Source organism: Suncus etruscus, chromosome 16, assembly GCF_024139225.1.
Source record: "Suncus etruscus isolate mSunEtr1 chromosome 16, mSunEtr1.pri.cur, whole genome shotgun sequence".
In the NCBI taxonomy this organism is placed as follows: domain Eukaryota; kingdom Metazoa; phylum Chordata; class Mammalia; order Eulipotyphla; family Soricidae; genus Suncus; species Suncus etruscus.
This window is the reverse complement of record NC_064863.1, coordinates 31,673,944-31,696,746: the sequence shown is the minus strand read 5'-3', so window position 1 is coordinate 31,696,746 and position 22,803 is coordinate 31,673,944. Positions and strand designations below refer to the sequence as shown.

The window sequence follows — 22,803 nt, the reverse complement described above, 5'->3', positions numbered from 1 at the left end:
GTGATAAGTGCAGTTAGAGAAATAACTACACTGAAAACTATCATAACAATGTGAATGAATGAGGGAAAAAGAAAGCCTATCTCAAGTACAGGTGTGGGTGGGGTGGGGAGTAGGTAGATCTGGGAAATTGGTGGTGGGAATCCTACACTGGTAAAGGGGGGTGTTCTTTACATGACTGTAATCATTTTTTTATTTCTACTCAATGTTCATACGACTATTTGGTCTTGGTACCCTATATTATTTCCTCCTCAGTTTGTGAGATGAAACAAGATGGTTCAAGTTATGTGGTTCTGTTTGAAGGAAAGAAAAAATGGGGGAGACAAAAATCAAACAAACAAAAAACAGGAGGAGTCCTTCTAGGCTATAAATAAACACAGGCTATAAATATCTGTTTAAGAGAAGAAAGGGAAAAAGTAAGAAAAACATAACAACAATACTAAAAAAAGCAAACAAACTAAAAACCCGAAAAACAATAAAGACAACAACCAAACAATAATCCTGGTCCTGAAATAAAAACAAAACAGAGCACAAAAACATAAATTAAAACAAAGTAAAACAAAACAAATAAACAAAAAACAACAATAACAAAAATTAACTTGTGCTTTTTTTTTTTGCATAGGCACAGTAAATATTGGGGAGATTAGAAAAGGAATTCCCTTGGTCTAAGAGATACAGGTTTTCTCTGCCCTTGAAATATACTGTCATGTGCATAACTCCAGGTTCCGTACCTGTTCATTTACTCTCCCCTAGGTCCTTTTGTGGTGTCCGGAAAATATCTGCTCAGTTATGGATGGTGAGATCAGGCCTCTGTAACTAGAGGTCTTGGTATTTATACAGATCACAGAATGGAGCCTAGGATCGAGTCTTTCCTTATGGTTCTAGAAGTCCTGTTCCATCACTGTTGTTTTAATCAGTCTTCTATAGTTGGTGGTCTTGGTTTTTGCACTGATCCTAGGTCGAAGCCTAGGATAAAACTATTTCATAATTACATTTCTGCCCCTTCTCCATAATTACATTCTCAGATTTGCAGAACAGAATAAATAAACCAGTGATGATTAACTTTTGCCAATTTCAGTAGCTCATCTATTCATCTCTGGTCCATGTGCTAATTGTTCACCAAAGAGACCCTTTTCCTTTCCTTCTTTTTGCCTCCCCTCTCTGCCCTCCTCTCCATTTGAAATAACACTCCTGGGAAAACCTATATAATGTTAGCTTACCAATAACAGAGGCATATAATTAAGAGTGATCAACTTCCTAAAGAGTAGGGTCATTCTACCATATTATCACTTAGGCTGCAGATTTTTAATCATATGTGAGATTCAACTTGAAATTCCTACTAGAGGAAGAAAGGAATTTTTTTTTATCAAGCATGGTTCTTTCCACAAAAAGTATGTAGCACATGAATTGCTACAGCAAGCAAACTTTATATTCAAGTCCAAAAATGAATGGAAGTTGAAAAATGACATCTGAACTTTTCTATAGATTTAAGGCAACATTGAAGAGATTTTTTATGTGAAGGAAATTATGAATTTTAGAAGAAAATTTTAGCTTGTCTTATATTAGAATCATAAAATTTCTATTTCCACTGAGTGTCATTTTATTAAAATATGCTTGCTACTTACAACTTCAAAAGAGGACTTTTATTTACCTTTTTTGTGGGTGGTTGGTGAAAAGAAGTTAGATAGTTTTGTGAAAATGAGTTATATCAGCTTTACTCTACAGAGGTGGAACTTATGAACATAATATCTTATAATTTGGGCTGAATTCATATTTATGTGTTAAATCAATATTTTTAAATGGTATTTTTATACAGTTCTGTCTAAGAGAATACATGATTATATAGGTAGCATAGTATGTTTCAAGAAAAATTCACAAAAAAGAAGGAGCTATGAAGTTAACTCTTCACCTAAAATTTCTAACAACTCTTATCTATAATTTGTGGAGAGGAGGTGGTTGTTCTACGCATAGTTTTTCTCAGGGGCTATTCCTGGGTCTGCGCTCAGGAGTGATTTCTGCAGCCCTAGAGTGCCATATGCAGTTCTGGGATCAAACAAAAGTCCCCAAGATGATGCAAGAAAAGCACCTTAATCCCTATATTCTTTTTCTCTTTCTCCCTCCCTCCCTCCCTCCCTCCCTCCCTCCCTCCCTCCCTCCCTCCCTCCCTCCCTCCCTCCCTCCCTCCCTCCCTCTATTTCTCATACTGTGATGTAAAATTTACGAATCCATGCTATTTTTCAGGCATTGCTTTAGAAGCACATGCACAAGTGTCTATTTCTCACCTTAGTCTCATGAGGTAATTATTATTATGTCTAGATATTTTTCTTGGCAATATGACACTTGAGGTGATTAAACACATCACCCCCAGATTATCACAAATTTTAGGAACCAAATATAGGTATAAGCCCCCAGATCTTATCTGTACACACAACATTGCATATTTTACTTTACAATTTTTAAAATCTATACTGCATAACAATAAAAGCCATTAGGGCAAAACAACATTAGACATTCATTACATTTGCAATTCTATGTAGAGTTGGGGGAGGATACCAGGTTTCTACTCCAGGCAGCCTCTGACAGCTGATCAGCTCAAGGAGTTGCATCTCTAAAACAAACATCCTGCTGGTTGTTGGCTTCTAGCACAAGGTTTCACTTGTGTCTGATTTCTAAAGATCTACAGAAAGCAGAATGGCAAATTTCTAAAGACCTTGGCCCAGAAACTGATACTTTGCATTTCAACTCCATTCTGTTTGCTAAAACAGTATATAGATGACACATGTCAATGAGAAGTGTGCTAAAATATTGTGTGTGTGATTATCTGACACCCTCCCCCACCTGACACAATTTTCAGTTCTGAAGTGAACTCATTACAGTGTGAAATTTCTATTTGATGAAGTCTTCATCTGATCTATAGCTTCTCAAAGGTGAGAGAACCTGGGTCTTTTGTCTTTCTTTCCTACAGACTGTTACTGTAACTGTTTTATCTATATAGATTTAAGCTTAAACCAAGAAAATTCTGTTCTAAAAAAGTAACTTTTGCCAGGAGAGATAGAATAAGGGTTAAGGCATTTGTTTGCATGTAGTTGACCCTGGTTTATGTATGACACTGCATATGGTTCCCTGAACACTATGAGGAGTGATGCACTGAGTATAGAGTTAGGAGTAAGCAAGCCTGAACACCACCAGGTGTGACTCCCAACTGCCTCCACTGTCTTCTGTTCAGCATTATCAGCCATTTTCTTTTTCTTGTTTTGGTTTTTGGTTTTTGGGCCACACCCAAAACCTCTTGTGCCACTGCTCCAGCCCTATCAGTCATTTTCTTGATTTTTTTTTCAGTATTAGATGTATTTGGTCAACTTTATTCTCTTTCACCACACAGTAACTTCAGTAGTTTCTCAAATTTCATTTTAATTAAAGAATTTTTCTAGAATATTGTCAGCCGAATGACATCTACTGAAGCAACACTTTACAAATTAATAGGAAATCAGGTTCTACATCATAGAAGGAGATTTTCAGTCTAGAGTTTCAATAGATTTAACAGTTTTAACACAACTTTCAGAAAGGGATAATTATACCTGTTCTGTCATTTGGGCAAATAATTTTTTGGCATATGTTAAGTTTTTCTGACTTGTCCTACTTTCACCAAATAAAACCAAATAAAAATTCCTCTTTGCAGGTAATATTATCCCTCCTGTGTGCCTCCATATCAGAAACAATAGTGGCATATACAATGCAAACATAAGAACAGTTGCCCATTTCTCATCTACTGTAGACAGGGTTAATCTCTCTGCTTTCTCATCCACTAATTATGCATACAATCACAAAGCCTTTGTGACCCCAAAATATTTCAGTTACTAACAATCAAATAATGAGACTTACTTGATTTATAGTCCATAAAATATTTCTTTTCTCTTTGGAACAACTCACTTTCCTCCACTGGAACAAACAGATTTTTCTACTATTTCAGACATAGGCTGACATTTCTTCTTTGTTTTCTGTTTTACAACCTATGTTTGACTTCTATTTCATTAAAGCCTAAGAATTACAATATACAAATTGCTTGAGACATTCCGTTTCTTTATTTTGTTTGTTTGTTTTTGTCTGTGTGTGTGTGTGTGTGTGTGTGTGTGTGTATTTTGGGGCCATATCCGATGGCGCTTAGGGGCCACTTTTGGCTTGTGCTCAGAAATTGCTCTGGCTCAGGGGACCATATGGGATGCCGGGGAAAGAACTCCGGGATCAGCTCCAAGTAAGGCAAAAACCCTACCGCTGTGCTACCACCCTGGCCCTAGACATTCTATTTCAATAATGATCCAAGAGCCATTCATCAGGGCAGTAGAAAACAATAACAGGAGCAAATAAAACTCTTCTATTTTTAATTAAAATTAAAATTACCGGGCTGGAGAGATAGCATGGAGGTAGTGAATTTGCCTTGAATGCAGAAGAATGGTGGTTCGAATCCCGGCATCCCAAACCTGCCAGGAGCAATTTCTGAGCATGGAGCCAGGAGTAACCCCTGAGCGCTGCCGGGTGTGACCCCCCCCAAAACAAATAAACAAACAAAAAATTAAAATTACCAAATTATTGAATACTGATACTGTTTTCAGAATGAAAACCGATTTAATAAGTGAAATTAAACAGAAATTGTGGTCATGGAGAAGGAAGGGAAGAGAGAGTTGATTATACTGAAAGGGATCAATTATTTGATTGACCAATTATTTGATCAATTTTGATCAATTATTGATCAATTATTTGATTGATTATTTGATTAAACTAGACTTTTAGTTAGCATAATTTAGCTTTTCCAGATACTCATTTATAGAGTTTAGGATTTGGGAGAAGTTGCAAGGATATATCTACATTTGACGTCATGACAGGCTCCTCCCTATTCCTAAATGGAGAGGTCACTACCTAAAATAAGAGTTAATGGTGTAAAGGTACTCTTGGGAGTATGTAACAAGGCTACAAAAGGTAGCATGATCACAGGTGTTTACTAAGAAATAAGATTTCCAAATAAAACTTCATATAAATTATAAAGTTTATATGGGTATGTAGAAACTCATTTCCCACAGAATACTACCTTCCTTTGCTTCTATCTAAAAGGTATTTGTCAAAAAATAAAATAATGTTTTAAAGAAATTTGGTTTACATACATTGCTTCTTTTATTTTTCTTCCTATTTAAAAAAATGTTTGTGCCACACCTGTGGTTTGCAGAATATTCTCAGGGATCACTCCTGGAAGTGATCCTGGAGGGATCATATGTGGTGCCAGAGAACAGAACCCAGATCAGCTATATGCAAGGGAAGTGCCAGACCTGGTGCCATCTCCAGCTTCAAAATTCTTCACTTTATTTTATTTTGTTTTGTTTTATCTTATTTTAGTTTTGGGGCTACACCCGGCAGTGTTCAGGGGTTACTCCTGGCCCTGAGCTCAGAAATCGCTCCTGGCAGGCTAAGGGGACCATATGTGATGCCAGGATTCGAAGCCAGGTCTTCCCCGGTTGGCTGTATGCATGGCAAATGCCCTACTGATGTGCTATCACTCTGGTCCCATTGACATTTATTTTCTGAGTTTTCCTGCTGCTCAGCTCCTGCATCTGTTTCGATATACCCAGAGTCATGCTTCATGACTTCTGTTGTGTCAGTTGTTCCTAGTTCCTAGTTCCTCACAGATCCAGGAACCACTTAATACATATGGATGCCAAACTTCTAGGACTCAGTCAAATCACTTGGAGAATAATTCTGTTCATCATCCTGTGTCCTAATCCCAAGAGCAGGCTTGCTTTCTGTTCCATGACTCTGGTTCTATCTTATTCCAAGGGATGCGTTCCTGCTTTGTTTTGGCATGTTATTTTCTACTACCCCAACTATTCCATCCTCTATCAGGATGGGGTTCACTTACCCAAACTCATTTGTCATTCATACTTTGTACTTGACAAACTCCTCCAACTGCTACATTAGTCTACTCCTAAATTGTCTTTTGGCACTCAAGGAAATGAAACACACTATAACAGATGTGCTGCTCACTCACTGTGTGACCTTTTATATCAGACTCTGATAACAAAGGCTTTCACTTCCAAAACTGAATCTCTTCTTAGTTCTGGACTTATTCTCATTACTCACATTTGGATGAGTTTTCTACTGTCCACTCCATTCGTGGAATAGTCTTTTTTTCTCACATTTTCTGCTTCCAAATCTTTCCATTTTCACTGAATTTAAGAAGCTCAGGCCTCGCTGAGCTATGGATTGGGGCAAGTTGGATCGAATTACTCCAACTGGCCTTTGCCTTCAACCCTTTTGCACTATCATAGTGCTCACACTGTTGGCAGTTGGTTTGTCCTGTGTCAAAGATTAGGTGACTCTAAAAAAATACAGACAGAAATATGAACCTTCCTTCCTTTGTGATACTACAAACCAACTAGTTAGGAGTCTGCTTGTATATGATGAGCATTTATTAAATATTACAGCTGATTCTTAGAATAAAATATGAAAGAAATACATTCAGTAGCAAGTGTCCCTGAAAAACATCATTTATAATGGATCAGATTAAACATTATAAAGGATCTCTTTCAATTTTGTGATTTCACTTGAATCAAATTCTGTAATTACTCTTAGAATAACCCACCTGACATCTGGGTTTTGCTCTGTATTTTGAGTATGCCTATGTCAAAGTCTTTGAAATATTTTGAATTGAATATGAGATTCCAGGGTAGTATTTTATTAGAAGTGGATATAATTTCTTCAGAATTACATCCAAAGCTGAAGGATTTTTTTAACCTCTTTATTAACTTTCAATCCCATAATTCCTTTTTCTAATTATGCCTTAACCAACATAATTTAATTTGGAGAACAAATTTTGTTTGATTTCAATAAAAAGAAATACAGTGGAGACTAAAACTTCAAAGAAACAATTCAAAGTTTCTAAGAATTACCAAATTTCTTCTAGTTAGACTATATGCAACTAGATATTTAAATATACTTTCAAGCCTCTGTTAAAAATTTTACATTAAGTTATGTGATCATTAAAGTGAAAGAACATTTTTTAAGTTGAGAACAACTTTTAATAGAGCTTACTTCGTCAAACCAAATTAGTTTGAATTCTAGACTACTGGAGAAATTGGAACAATTGAAATTTCAAAAGACATTTATTTGTGTTGCTCCTAGCTATCTGTTTCTGTGTGGGATTTTTATAACCCTCTCCAAAGGTCCTCCCACAGCTGGTTATGTGGGCAAGAGAAATATGTACTCAATGCTGTCACTTGGGATTTGTAAAAAAGATAATAGATGGCTTATCCATAACTCTGGTCTTTTTACTCAGTTCAAAATTTGGAAGAGTGCGACTTCAAATCACAGTTAGACCTCTAAAAGTCGTAATCATCGTTCTCACAACTATTTCTACTAATACTTGGTAACCATTTATTTTGTTCCAAGCTACCTGATTTACTCACTTTGGTGAATGATTCTTTAATCCAGTTAGGAAGTCAGGTTAAAAAAACAGCCTAGATTACCCATCTGAGTTTCAGCGCAAGGGCCAAGACCACTACCACAGAAGACAGATTAAAATGACATCGAGGAAACAGAACTTCTAAAATCACAAAGAAAGTCTTCATCATAAGGTCCACTCCTTGACCTGTGCACAGACTGAGACCTCTAGATTTAGAGGTCTGTTTTTATCATCCAGATCGGAGCAGAAGTCTTCCATACGGCACAAAAATACCAAGGGGAGAGTAAATGAACGTGAAAGGAGTCTATAGACAATCCCATGACAATATATTCCAAGGGTAGAGAAACCCTGCATCTCTTAGGCCAAGGGGATTCCCGTTTTGGATGACCCCTATATTTACTGTGCCAATGCAGGGTGGGGGGGGAAGGACAAAAAACACTAAATAAACCTTCTTTTTTATTTTTATTTTAATTTTTATTTATTATTATTATTTATCTAGTTTTTGTCGATTTTTTTGTTTTGGGGTAGATATTGAAGTAGTTGTCCATTTTTAAATTATATATTTACTTTTTCTTCCTTCTTTTCTCTTCTTCCTCTTTGCGCCTTGCCATATTTCCTATCTCAAGACCATAGCAACTATGTGGTGCATATTTTTATTGCTGCAGTGCTCCCTGAATATCTTATTTGATTCCTCTTTTTGAACTGTTGTGGTGTTTCACCTTCTTCTTTTCCCCTTTGTCCCTCAAACCAAGGATGAGAGCCTCTAGAATGACTCTGCTCATAGTCGGCGTAGTTGATTTTTACCCCATTATATTACCTTTCTCTTCCTCAAACAAAAACTACATAACTTGAACTTTCTAGTCCCGCCTCCCAATTGGAGGGGGCAGTAATGGAGTCACCAAGACCAAACAGTTATAAGACCACTAAGTAATAAACTAGACACAGAAGGAACCACGCATTCTAGCAGCCCCTGGGGGGAAGAGTGGAGGATATGGGAGGTAGGATGGGAGCGGTTGTGGGAGAACAATTCGGTGGTGGGAATTCCCCTGATTCAATGTAAATATGTACCTGGAATATTACTGTGAACGATATGTAAGCCACTATAATTAAAATAAAAATTATATTAAAAATCAGCCTGGATTACTGAAAGTCTGGGTTTCCTAATAAGCCATTTTTTCTCCCCTGTCTGAAGGAATATGTTTCAGCTCACATGGACAGATGAGTTTTGTTTCTCTTCCCTTTGCATCTAGACTAACTCTCTAATGTGGACAGGATACAGGGAACTGTATATTTGGGGACTTCCAAGCAGAGCCCTTGGGAGCCCTAAAAACTGCATTTCCTTTTTCTGCGGAAGCCAATTATTATTAAGGAATCCTGGGCCAGCCTCCTGAATAATGAAAGAAATGCCAGACAGTGTGAGCACCAAACCAGCCCTGAGTAAGGCCTTCTTTGTTAGAAGGTCCAGGCCAGCTCAGATCAGGCATTGCTGAATATAATAAAGTGAGTGACTAGAATCCAGCACTGCTCAACTGGAGGCCATATGGTCCCTTGTGGGCTCCAGAATATTCCTGGAGAGCACAAAGGAAAAGTGTGTTAATAAGAGACTGAGACACAGGGGCCAGAGAAATAGCATGAAGGTAAAGCATTTGCCTTGCATGCAGAAGGACAGTGGTTCAAATCCCGGCATCCCATATGGCCCCCTGAGCCTGCCAAGAGCGATTTCTGAGCATAGAGCCAGGAGTGGCCCCTGAGCGCTGCCAGGTGTGACCCAAAAACCAAAAACCAAAAAAAAAAAAAAAAAAAAAAAAAAGGAAAAAGAGACTGAGACACAGACTAGAGGATCAAGTTGAATATAGAGGGTCAAAGTGGGGAAAGGTTGAAAAACACTGGGCTAACCAAAACTATGCATTGAAAAGCATGACCATTTATTTGCAGGGCAAATCCTGCCTGATTTTTCAGTCCAGAACTATCATAAACTATATATCATTATATATGTTTTGGAGTGGGTTAATATATAGCTTGATACACCTGAAATAGAAATAAAAGTATAAATTTTCAGACACTATTTAAAATGTCATATGGTGGGCTGGACAGACAGTACAGGGTTAGGGCACTTGTCTTGCAGGTGGCTGACCCTGTTTTAATTTTTAATTTTTGTATAATTTCTAAATTTTTATATGGTCTCCTGAGCACAGAGTCAGGTGTAAATCAAGAGCATAGTGAGATGTGGTCCCAACTCGTCACAAATAATAATGATAAAGTAAGATAAAATGGTGTCATTACCATGGTTAATGGGGTTAACAGAAACTTCACTTATTTATCCCTTAATTACATAGGAGCCATACTTGGGATACTGAAAGAATATCAGGGCCACAAATAGCAGTGCTAAAGTATATGTGTGTGTTACTCACACATATGCTACTGAGCATATACTGAGCTACTTATCCAGTTACAGTTAACAATATCTGCCAGTGATCTGTTAAACCATAAAATCACAATCAATTTATAAACAAGTACACACATATATGGTCTAAATAACATTTTGTTGTTATTGTTGTTTCTTCCTCCACACTGGTGGTGCTCTGAGTTTATTCCTGGCTCTGTGCTTCTGGATCACTCTTAGTGGGCTCAGGGGACGATATGGGTTCCAGGAATCAAAATTATAAGGTAGATGCCTATTCTCTAAATTATCACTATAGAATTTTCATCATTATACATGCAGGCCAGGAAAACAGGTAAGATATTTTATGAACTGATAAAGCAGAAATAAAACCACTATTTATAGTTAGAATATTACATATATGTAATACTACATAATACAGTTGTGTTGAATATTATTATTAGTAATAATTTTTGTGCACTGGAAGCAAATTTCCTTGGATCGTAAATTAAAAAAGTCTGATCTAGGTCCTGCTTTTATTTAAAGGTCATTCTAGTTATTCCATTTGCCACTGAGAGAATAATGGGGTGAGAGAATGCCAGATATTAAAGGTAGGATAACTTGATCATTCTTGACCCAAGAATATAGGAAAGAGGAGGAAGAGAGAGAAGTAAACTGAGATGTGTAGCAGGAAGTAGACAAAAAGTAATGGAGGAAAGGTCAAGGGCCTTGGGCATATTAGTAGTATAGAGGAAAAGTATATCTAAATTATAACAGCCAAACTTAAAAATGTGCCTGTCACGGAGGCAGGCTTGGGGGTGGTGGAGGTAACTGGGGATACTGATGGAAGAAAGTGGATATTTGTGATGGGATTGATGCTGGAACATAATATGCCTAAAACTCAATCATGAGTAATTGTAAATCATAGTGTTTTAATAAAAATTTTAATTTTTATAAGGGCATTAAATGAGTCAGTTCTAAGGAACAGATGATAGTGTCATCCCATATTCCCATTCCCCAACTCAACAAAATAAAACCTTCTTGTGAAATAATCTCTATTCCCTTCAGAGGTCGCATCCTAGCTGAGCTTCACCCTGATGAATAGTCTCTACACCCCAGCTGTAATCATTCATTCATTCATTCATTCATTCATTTATTTTCTTAGAGCCTCCGAGTCCTTCCTCAAAGTCTCCAGGCTGGCTCATCCTCTTTGGCTTCTGTTCTCGTTTCTGCTCATCTTTTCACAGTGCTCATCAATAAATTATTTATGAGCCTTCCTCAAGGTTTTCTACACTCTGCTTCATGACTGCTCTACTCTAAGCCACTCTATATGCACTAGTGTTTCGGATGTTTTCTGGCTAATTCATAAGAGTGCCAGCTTCCTTGCAGCTCTGTCCTATTTTCTCAATAGTGAGTATCTATCAACACTTTCTGTTATGCTTTCAAGCATGAATTTGGAATAACTCTTTTGACTTGTTTTTGTTTGTTTGTTTTGTTTTGTTTTTGTTTTTTTCTTGGCCACACCCGGTAATGCTCAGGAATTTCTCCTGGCTATGTTCTCAGAAATTGCTCCTGGCTTAGGGAACCATATGGGAACCAGGGGGATCAAACCGCTGTCTGTCTTAGGCTAGCATGCTCAAGGCAGACTGCGTTCTGGCCCCTTTTGACTTGTTGCTTGTTGATAAGTTTGATCTTAGTACAGCCAGAGCTGGCCTGTGGTTCAGAAGCATAGCAGCCTGGCATGTGTGTTGTGCTGGATTTGAGTTCTGCATTTAGCTCTGCTAGAGTGGATTACCATTTGACATTGATCTAAGACCTGAAATTGTAGCTGCTGCACAAGTTTGTCCACCACCAATGTTGCCAGCTGTGGTGGCAGAGGTGGTTTCAGAAGCTCCCTGTGTTTGGATCTGCTGTGATACTGGAGTGGCTTCCACACCTACATGCCCACCGAGTGAGCGCTTTGGCCAAGTGAACCTAAACCTAAAATGGAGTTTATGATTTTCCCTTCTCCAACCCTTACAACTGTGAGGGATGGAACATATAGTTCTTTCTGAAGTGTCTGGAATAATGTTTGGTTCATGAGTGCATTGCATTCTAATGTTCTGCCTTTCAATCTCTTCATGCCTAGGTACTGATACTAGTGAGAATGATATCTGTGAGCTGTTAAAGGAAGCCTCTGTTGCTGGATGCATGGATAGCAGGAAATCCTTATTTCTCTGCACCATAAGCCTTCCGAGTATGGATCAGCCTTTCTCAGAGCCATAGAGCCTTCTGTGGGTCGGGTCACAGGATGGTGGTGCCACGACATGAGACAAGGAGGCCATATGATTAGACAGGGAAGCCCATGGTTGGAATAGGGTTGAGAAATATGAGTCCAGATGACTGTGAAAATAAAAATATAAATGGAATGCACTTATTTCACTTTCTCTGATACTCCAGCACTGCTCCAAGGGTCTCCGCCTTTCTCTATTAGCAAGGCACTGTCCTCTTTCATGGATGTGCAAACTGAGAGCACAGAAGTAAAGCACTTTGCCCATAAAGTCTCAGCATCAAATGATAGATGGAAAATGAGAACCTGGATAGTCTGACTCATTTACTTTGGTCTGGTTCTCTTTTCTGTCTGAACAATGTTCAGAGAAGAAGTTTATGCAACAAGCAGCAGCATTTTTTAGCTAATTTATTATTCATGTCTTTTGTGCCTCTTTAAAACACCAGTTCAAAATACTCTCCCATAAGAAACAAAACTGTGGGGCCAGAGAAAGAGAAAGAGAGAGAGAAAGAGAAAGAGAGAACTACAGTTAGCACTTGCCTGGTAGATGACAGACCAGGGTTCAAAACCTAGCAATGAAAATGATTTCTCAATATTTTGGGAATATCAAACATCTGTATGAAGGATGAAGAAGAAATAGAGCCTGGAACATCCCTGAACACTACCCAATGTGTCCACTACTTTCTCCCACCTTCCTGCTCAAATACTGCATGTGTATATATACCGAGGGCCCTGCAAATGCTATTCCATTATGGCACTGTACAGGAGAAAAGGAGAACCATGATGATGAATTGTCATAGATTTAATGTGAATTTATTGTTGCATGACCTCCTGCCTTTTTTTCCTTGGGGCACAATCTAAGCCCTGTGGAATCTACTGTAGCAGCCGGAGGGGGAACATTTCTCTTTACTGGGGTTTCTGCCAAAATGAAGGCAAACATGCTTCCTTAATAAGACTCTAAAGGGAGAAGAGAGTCAGGGAAGAGGCAGAGAGGTGCAAAGTGAAAAAGCTGAAGTCAAAATGGTCTAAGAACCTGCCCAAATGGTGAAGAGAGTACTGCTTCAAAGCCACCAAGAGCTGCTCAGCAACACATTCTCCTCAAATCTCAAATCCGACAGCCTCTGGACATGCACTGGACAGTCACTGGCACAGCAGCTCTGCTCTGCAGATGCAGATGCAGGGACATTGCTATCCACTATTTAGTTCTCCAAGGACAAGGAACAGATGGCATTTAGAAGGAGAATTGGAGCTCAGAGAGTCCAGTCCTTTGTTTCCTCTTGTAAGTATATTTGTTATTCTCTGCTCTGTCTTGTTTACATTTAAAAAATTCTGGGCCAGAGAGATAGCATAAGGTGCTCACCTTGCCCTTGAACAACCCTGATTTGAACCTTGACATCTCATGGTCCTGAAAGCATTGCCAATGATGAATTAAGAGCCAATGACCAATACTAAGAATAGCCAACCCCCAAATAAAACATTTTAAATGTTCACTTGTGAATTGGGGAGCACAGGCTGGTGACCTATTTGTGTCAGATGATAATGGGGGAAGGTAGGACTATGAGAGTCTACATTTCAAGAAGATAAGACCCTTGGGTCAGAGAGGTGGTGCTAGAGGTAAGGCATTTGCCCTGTAAGGGCTAGCCTAGGATGGACTGAGGTTCGATCCCCTGGCGTCCCATATGGTCCCCCAAGCCAGGAGCGATTACTGAGCGCATAGTCAGGAGTAACCCCTGAGCATCAAATGGGTGTGGCCCCAAAACAAAAACAAACAAACAAAAAGATGATGAGACCCAACTGTCCAAAAATTTAAAAGCCGAATTCCCCAATCAAGATCCTTGGCCCTTCCCTGCAACTCACAAATTCCCAAAGTTCTTTTTTCTTTTTGGGCCATATCTGGTGAAGCTCAGGGTTACTTCTATCTATGTGTTCAGAAAGCACTCCTGGCTTGGGGGACGATATGGGATGCCTGGGGATCGAACCGCGATCCATCCTAGGTTAGCAGGTGCAAGGCAAATGCTCTACTACTTGTGCCACTGCTCCTGCCCTCTATATTTCCTCAAACTTCTGAGAATAAGAATATTTCTATTTCATCTGGCTCAAACTTAAAGTCACCTGAGTCACTGGTGGTGACGCATGATCTTTGCTGACTTATATCTAGTGACTGTCCATAGTACTCTGCTTGTAACTTTGTGTTTGATAATGGCCACCAGAACCCTCTTGTAACAATTTAAATATAAACCAGTTACAGTCAACTGATCAAAAATGCATTCTGGGTCATTCTAGTCACATTTCAAAATTTAACAGTTGACTACTTAGAAAACCCCATAGACTTTACCAAAAAGCTTCTAGAAACAATAGATTCATATAGCAAGGTGACAGGCTACAAAATTAACACACGGAAATCAATGGCCTTTTTATACACCAATAATGATAGGGAAGAGATGGACATTAAGAAGGCAATCTCATTCACATTAGTGCCACATAAACTCAAATATCAAAATTCAACAGTTGTATGTAACTAGAATTATCACAGAACAACAGAGAAAAGATCTTCCTACTTTCACATATCCCAAACCTAGTATTATAAGAAGTTCCTGGGGCCGGAGAGAGAGCATGGAGGTAAGACGTTTGCCTTGCATGCAGAAGGATGGTGGTTCAAATCCCAGCATTCCATATGGTCCCCCGAGCCTACCAGGAGCAATTTCTGAGCATAGAGCCAGGAGTAACCCCTAAGCACTGCCGTGTGTGACCCCAAAACAAAACAAAACAAAACAAAACAAGAAGTTCCTCTACAAAACCTAGAGACAAGTTTCCCTATAGATATCTTTATTACTGAGCCAGACCCTATATGAGAAACAACATTTGCACCCTTTCCTCTATGCATTAAAGAGCTTTAGAATTCCAAAAACCCATTGTGAAGGAATGCACAGAAGAGAAGATATGGTGTATACTCTTCATCAGGCATCAAGGCAGTAACAGTGACTTCTTGCTGCATTTAGCTTTACCTAGTCCAGAACGAATGCTATGTTATGTGGAAGTGGTAATTCTATTATGTTGTAGCTTTAGGGGAAGAGGAATTTGAAAAATAGTTAAATTAATTTAGGAGAGGTCATGAAAGTAAGGCCCCATGATGGAATTGATTTATTGTCTTTAAAAAGAGAAGATGCGGGAGATAGCAGAGAGGTTTGGGCACAGGCTTAGTATATCATCAGTTGCAGGCTTGATTCCTATCACTACATGATCCTATCAGTTGTAACTCTAAAATGGGTAATCCCCAGTATCACAGAGCCTGAATAGCACCATATCCTTGGGTCCATGTGTTCAACTACCAGGTTGGCTAAGTATTATTAGTGGAAACATTGCTCTTGTGCTTTCCCTGCAAAAAATAAAAGAAAGGGGATGGAGATGTGTTGCTAGAGGTAAGGCATCTGCCTTGAAAGTGCTACCCTAGAACTGACCACTGTTCGGCGTCAGTTCTGACGGTCAGTTCAGCATCCCATAGAGTCTCCCCAAGCCAGGGGCAATTTCTGAGCATATAACCATGAGTAACCCCTGAGCATCAAATAGATAAAAGAAAGAAAGAAAGAACAAAAGAATGAAAGAAAAGGAAAGAAAAGAAAAATTTTGTCTTTACCATGAAGATTATGATTATTTCTCATGACCATAGGGTAGAGACTGGAATGGCATGATCTAAGCAAGGAACACCAGCGAGGTTAGGAAATGAGAAAAAGATGACGAACAAGATTCTTCCTTTAAGTATTCAGTGGAAATACAATCCCTGGTATTTCTGTCCTCCATAGGAACAAGGATTTCTCTTGTTTATAGCTCAGTCAACGGTGAGTAGCTACAGCAACCCTTAGTAAAAGAAAGGCAGATTTTGGAATCAAGAAGTAGGGTGCTTTGGTCACAAACTCCTAGTTTCTGGTGGAAGCAGCTTTGAAACTGCACAGTAGGGTCAAGGTTAGAATATTTTGAGGGACAGAGGGGAAAATAAAGTATATTTATGGGGAAACTGTTTAAGTAATGGCTGGTGCATGCTGACAAAGCAGAGAGATTCCAGAGAGAGCAATCACATCATGTCTGAGAATACATAAATAATCAAGAACAGAATTCAGTCAATAAAAGCAATTTTGGTGAAGTATCAGGCAGAAATGAGGTCCTGTCCTAGGACAATGGGGAAATGGAGACTGCTGTCATGATCAGTTAAGAGTCAGTTGAATTGTGCTCTGGTAGATGGTAGCAAGTAGAACTTGAAGCAATGAAACTGGAGATGAAGCAGAGAAGCTTTTTGTCTCCTCCCACCCCTCTCTTCCTTTTATTGCTGTTGCTGCAAGGACCAAAGATCCACATACTTGGATATGGCACTTGCACAGTGGCTCACCTGAGGGTGCACACTTCAATGGTGGTGCTCATACATGAGTTCTGGGTGCAGTACTCTCTGCTGTTTGCTGTGGTGCTCACACACATGGGTGCCTGGGGTTACATACAAGACCTCAGTGCTCACACATCTTCTGTTACAGTGCTCCTTGAGGCTCTCAACACCTCTCTCTCACTAACTAGTTTCACCCACTTGCTGCGGTTGCACAGGGTTGCCAGACAGCAGCATCACAACGATCCTGCTCAACACAAGTGACATGTGGGTAGCGCTGGAATCACACTTAGAGTCTTCCACATGCACAGCAGGCACTTTCAGCTCTGGGGTGTTTTTAAAAAAGTGCTACAGCACCAGATGGCTTCTCCTGACTACTTATCATATAATGGAGGAATCAGAGAGGAATCAAGGAAGGAAAATTTGTAAGGTAACAAGGAACCAACACCACAAGAGATCTTGAAAATTCCCTGTCTATCCAAGTAGAAATTAGATTTTTTTCCCCCAAAGAGATGGTGGGGATACAGCTGAACTGCCTTTACTGTATTTTTTTTCTTTGGAAAATCACCCCCAAAATACTCTGCATTAGTGCAAGGCAAGCACCGTACCCACTGTACTATCTCTCTGGTCCAGCTGAAGTACTGCTTGATAGCAAATCATTGTGAATGGAACTACAGAAAGACTGCCAATTTTATTTCTGCTTTTTTTTATTTGAGGGGCCCCACCTCACAGTCATTGGAGTTTAATTCTAGATCTGTGTTCAGAAATGATTACTGGTGGTGCTTGGGAGACTTATATGTGGTGCTAGAAACAGAACTGGGGCTCGCTGCATGCAAGACAAGTGCATTACCTGCTATACTATCTTATAAAACATGGTCAATTTGCATTTGTGGAGACAGACACTGGAAGAAATAAAGGAGGTAAACAGATCAGTAAAGGACCATGTAACCATTGGCTGAGAATGTGTACTACTCTTCCAGAGAGGACAAGAATGAGACCTGGAAATGATCATGTCAACCTTTTCTGTCTGACTTGGCAGGAAGTGGTGGAGATGCATGAACGGCCTCTGCTCCAAATCATATGGCTGCATTCCAAAAGCATTGTATCAAGCAAAAGACAATAATTCTAGAACTGACACTCTGATGCAAAGGCACATAAATGTATTTAATTTCTCTCTTCCTTTTGAGGAAAATCCAGAAAAAAACAGTACTCAGCGATCCCTGGAAATCTACTTTATTTAACTGGAAAGTACTACTGTCATCTCTCACCATCATTTCAACATGGTGCAGGGAGGTGCTATTTTACTCACTTTGGGCAAACACAGCTCTAAAGGTATTGCCTCGTTAGGCTGTATACTTATGTGAGACCCTTCATACAACTGCTCTGAAATTTTCCCTTTTGGAATGAGAAAAGCAACCTTATGGCTGTTCATTTTGGAAACACATAACTTACCTAATTTTCCATGATCAGAGCTAAAGAGGACCATTGATTTGGGGTGCAGCAGACCCAGAATCTCACCCACATCTGAGTTCCTGGAATACATTCTGATGCGATATCAGAATGCAGGCTGTAGTGCCAATTCTAGAACTAAACAAAGACATTTAGAACTACTAGAATAGATGCCTTCTGCATGTGAAAGAACATAAATTTGGTGTAATTGGGACAGAATTTAATGGTTTGTATCATCCAAATTCATATGTTGAAGGTCAAAGTCATCATATTAGAAGTTGGAAAATCTGGTAGGTGACTAAATTCACATGAGGTAAGGCCCCTATTATGGAATTAGTTGGGGTTTTTTCTTTGACCACACCCGGTGACACTTAGGGGTTACTCCTGGCTATGCACTCAGAAATCGCTCCTGGCTTGGGGAACCACATGGAATGCCAGAAGACCAAACCAGGGTCCATCCTAGGCTAGCATCAGCAAGGCAGATGCCTTACCACTCCATGCCACCACTCCAATCCAGGAATTAAGTTTCCTTTTAAGAGTCAAATAGTCTAGATCTTATGTGTTCATTCTTTCTGTCTGCCTGTCTGGCAATCCATCCATCCATCTGTCCATCCATCTGTCTGTTTGTTTAGCTGTCTATCCTCCTCTCCTTCCCCTGCTATAAGAGAATTGTCATAAAAAGGGTCAGAAAGAGCATCTGAATGGGAGATGTATCTGTGAGCACCCTGATCTTGGACTTTCCAGCCTGCAGAAGTAGGAGAAATGAATGTCTGTTATTTGCAGTCCCTGAGGTTCGGAGACTGGTAGAGTGCTACCAAAAACTAATCCATTATTATCCTCTAAAAAGCTTAAAAATAGAAGGGGCCAGCAAGATAGTATGGATTAAGATGCTTTCCTTACATGCAGTCTACCTTGATTTGATTCCTGGTTCCACATATAATCTGCTGAGCATTGTCAGGAATTACTTGAGCACATAGCTAGTAATAGATCCAAAACACCCAGTAGGTGTGACCCCAAACTTTCTTCTGTGTCCCTACCCCTACCACAAATAAAAAAATTGAGGTAAAGAAAAATATTACTTAACAGATCCTTAAAATTTTAGTTACAGAAAAAGAACTGTGTAGGATTCCCTTCTCTGCAAAATCAAGGGTAATTTCAGACTGTTTATGGTAAAGGATTGTATATGTGTCAGTATCACTATTCCAAAAAGGGATAAGTGCCACTCTGGCAGAGAGACAGTGGTTGAATCACTACAAAACTGCCAGCACTCATGAAGAAACCCCAGATGGAATCACCAGATAGGGTAGGAACTGGGATTAGATGGAGTTCAGGGCTCTTTCCTCTGAGTGAACTCCTTCCACCATGCTGCTTTTTCTCCAGTGTCTTTTACAATTGAACACTGTTGGATGGATGAACATGTGCTTCTGGACGAAGAGCAAAACACAGGAATTAGGGAAAAAACTAAGAGGCAGAGTACTTTCATGTATAAGAGAACTTGGAACTAATCTCTGGTACTGAAGAAAGGAAATACAAACATTCCCCTACACCAAGCATTCCTATAGTTCCTTGAAAGACCATAAACCCACCTCCTGCTGGCACTAAAGAGGGTCAGCTGTTGTCTTCTTACTGTTCAGCCCCTACAGGCTGTCAGATTTCAAAAGGGGCAGCAATAATCCACTTTGTTCCTCTGGTTTTCTTGTCCCTGTGATGTGAATGTTAGATATTCCAGAGAACTGTTATGAGCCTAATGAAAGCTCAGGAACATGACAAAAGAGGTTACAGGTTCCTGATTTAAAACATCCCATTTCATTTTGCTATATAACTTCAGGTAGGTGAGCAAGAGGCATAACCTCAGTTTTCTATTCTGTATAATAGGAAGAATGCCCTGGGGGGGGTGTCCATAATTCAGCCAAGTTTACAGATGAAAATTAGAATGAAAATATCGAGTATGAAAATTCCATGAGAAAATACCACTGCCATCCTCAAGACAAGCACTTATTACAGATGGTGAAAGTTCATGCTAGTCTTGCCAAGCAATTCTTCCCCGAAGCTGTAAACTAAGTCAGAACCCTTGCCAAATCCTAACAGATATTGCTATGAGTCCAATGCAAAGCAGATTTTATTTATATATTGGATTTTCCACTTGTAAGATGGAAGCATGAGATCATGTTCTTAGTCGTAATTTGACCACGGAGAAGCTCTTGAGTATTAGCCAAAAATGTAATATTGGATGATTCTAAAACACAATCATTTGTTTCCTGAACAGCTTCCATAAAGATCTTATGGTAAAGTGCAGTCTCAGGAGACCATTTACTAAGACCGCCAGGCTTTAGAGCCATTGTCTCTTCCAGTCAAGATACCCTTTGCTCTTTATTCTGGATGAAACTCGAATTTGAGCTCTATTTGCAACTTCTCACTTATGCTTTGGATTTCAATTTCAAGAGACCCAAAGAAGGCAGGGTCAGCAATTCCTTCTAGTTGGTGACCTAAGATTTATATATGCTAAAGCTCTCTTTCCTACCTTCTGCCCCCCCCCTCCAGGTGCTAGAAAATTCGCAAAATCACATTTACAGGATTAAGGATAACATAAAACTTTAATAATAACTCACTAGTAAGAGGATTTGATAAAGTTCCTTAAAGATCTTTACCATAGTAGTTACATAGTTAAAGAAAACTTTTGATTTTATATTAACACAGGTTTCACTAAACTTCAGAACCAACTTTTTTCAAAAGAAACAGTACTGTCGCTGGCTTTGTAACAGATTTAAACACTATATATTTTTTAATTTGTGAAACTTAAGAAGTGTCAGACTAAACATTTTCTAACAAGTTCCTCAAACATTTAAAATTACCTAATCAGTATTTTTAAAAACACTGAAAACTGAAATTACAGACTTCCCCAAGCCCTTAAACAGGCTACATATAGCGTTATGCTTAATTTTTAAATCCAGATTTAAGTAAAAATCCTGGAAGACATAGTTTAGATAAAAGGATTTTCAAAGCTGTTCTTAATTATTAAATTCCATGAGTTGTCAACTAATAACAGGCTACCCACCTGTCCTACCTAACACTAGAGTGGTTGCTATTTGAAACTCCTTATAAACTCCTTGTTACAGTAAATAAATACCTCGCTTTCACTGATACAATTTCTGTTTATGCTTTCAAAAATTTTTTTATGAGAAAGAATTTGTTGTTGTTGATTTTCTCTGTTTCCACAAGCAACCAGAGCTTTTGGTTTTTCAAAAAATGATTCTTTCCAACCACCGCGTGTAAACGTCCCCCTTTCCCTCCTTTGGTCGGATCAGACCATATCTTTGTCACAGCGCTCAAAAAGTCTGGGATCTCCTCGTACTTTTATTTTAGTCTGTGAACTCATCCTACCATCCTGAAGTGGCCATTGCAGTCGTTTTAACCAGCTCAAATGCGTTCCACCACTGTCCCCCAAAGGTGAGAGTCAAAAGTTAACAGGGCAGAGTTGAAAGGCTGTATAAAAGGGTGCAAAGAATTCCCCACCTGGTGCACAGCAAGAATTCAACAAGTTCTCAGCGGTTGCCTTTCAGGGGGCTGAGCCCGGAGCAGGCACACAGTACCAATCCGGTAGGCCAAACTCTCCTGGGGGGTTCAGGCCGGGAAACCCCGCAAGTGGAGAGAGACAGTTCTTCTGAACGGTTCCATTCTGCCTCCACCACCCAAGGGTGAGTCCTGCGAGCCTGAAAACTCCCACCGCCCGACTTCCATGGACCATAGATGGGTTCACTAGGCTCTCCCGGGCTCCTAGAAGCATAGCACCAACACCACCCACAAGAGGCAATTATTGGGGACCCCCCACGCCCCAGCCCCGCACAGCTCACTTCCAACCTGGACCTGAACAAGTGGCAAAACATTTACGATAAGGACCCTAAGAAGGAACCCCTCTAGGGGTTGCCGACAACCTGGGAGAAGCCGCTTCCATGAAGAAGGGGGGATAAAAAGGAGATGGAGATGGAAATGATGGTGGCGGCTGAACGGGGAGCTTCTAGAAGCGTCTCCGGCTTCAGACGTTTCTGGGCTCGGCCCATGGGAGCACCCTGGAGTGAGAATGGGGATGTTTGAAGAAGAGTTCGTGGGCTGATGGCTGAGCCCTACAAGGGTGGGGGAATTTTACGCGACATTCCCACGCGCTCTAGGGTAGCCAGGGCTGGAGCCGGAGAAATGGGGTACGGGGTGGGGGAGAACCTGCCAAGCCCACACTGGAGCCGCCCAAGTAACTCACCTTCAGGGTTGGCACTGATGAAAACCCGCACGCTGCGACCGGCGGGCACCAGGTGAGAAGGCAGGGCGGTGAGATTCCCGCAGAAAGCCGCTCTGCGCAGGGCAGAGTCCCGGGCACAGGGCAGCTTGGTGCCCGCACCGGCCGGCCACATCGCCCTCCAGGGAGGAATCGCCGCCTTCTCCGCCCGTCGCTTGCTCCCGAGGACTGAGCAGTAGTAGGATTTGCAGGCAGGGCTGCTCCGTGGCTCGGTTCTGCTCGGCTGGCTGGCTCAGAGGCGCTCGGAACCCAAGGCGCGGCGGCTGGCGAGTTGCGGGGCGCACGCCACGGACCGGCGGGGAGCTGCCATACGGACCTCCGGGGGCTCCAATCGCCACCTCCACTCCTCCTTCTTCTCCTTCTCCACCTCCTCTTCCCCCTCCTCCTTCGAGCTGCCCACGGATGATCGGGGGACTCAGCGCCACAGCGAGAGCGGAGCCAGAGGAGGTCAGCGTGGAGGCAGCTCTGTGCGCGCGGCGCCCCTTTGCGCCAAGATGCGCCCTGGCCTGCTCCCCGCCCGCCTTCCCCGCCCGCGCCCGTCCGCCGCGGAGGAGGGGAGCCGCTGTCTTGGGGAGTCGAGCGGGAGTCCAGAGAAGATGAAACT

General features: G+C 40.6%; 1 protein-coding gene across 1 annotated transcript in view; it reads right to left on the bottom strand.

Annotated features, from left to right (window-relative positions):
* NWD2 (NACHT and WD repeat domain containing 2) overlaps positions 1-22,350 on the bottom strand; it is a 201,474-nt gene extending 179,124 nt beyond the window's left edge. The window contains exon 1 of the mRNA XM_049790206.1: positions 22,164-22,350. Coding sequence (XP_049646163.1) covers positions 22,164-22,314 — 151 coding nt within the window. The 5' untranslated portion in view covers positions 22,315-22,350. The remainder of the gene's footprint in view (positions 1-22,163) is intronic.
* Between the last annotated feature and the right edge of the window lie 453 nt (positions 22,351-22,803).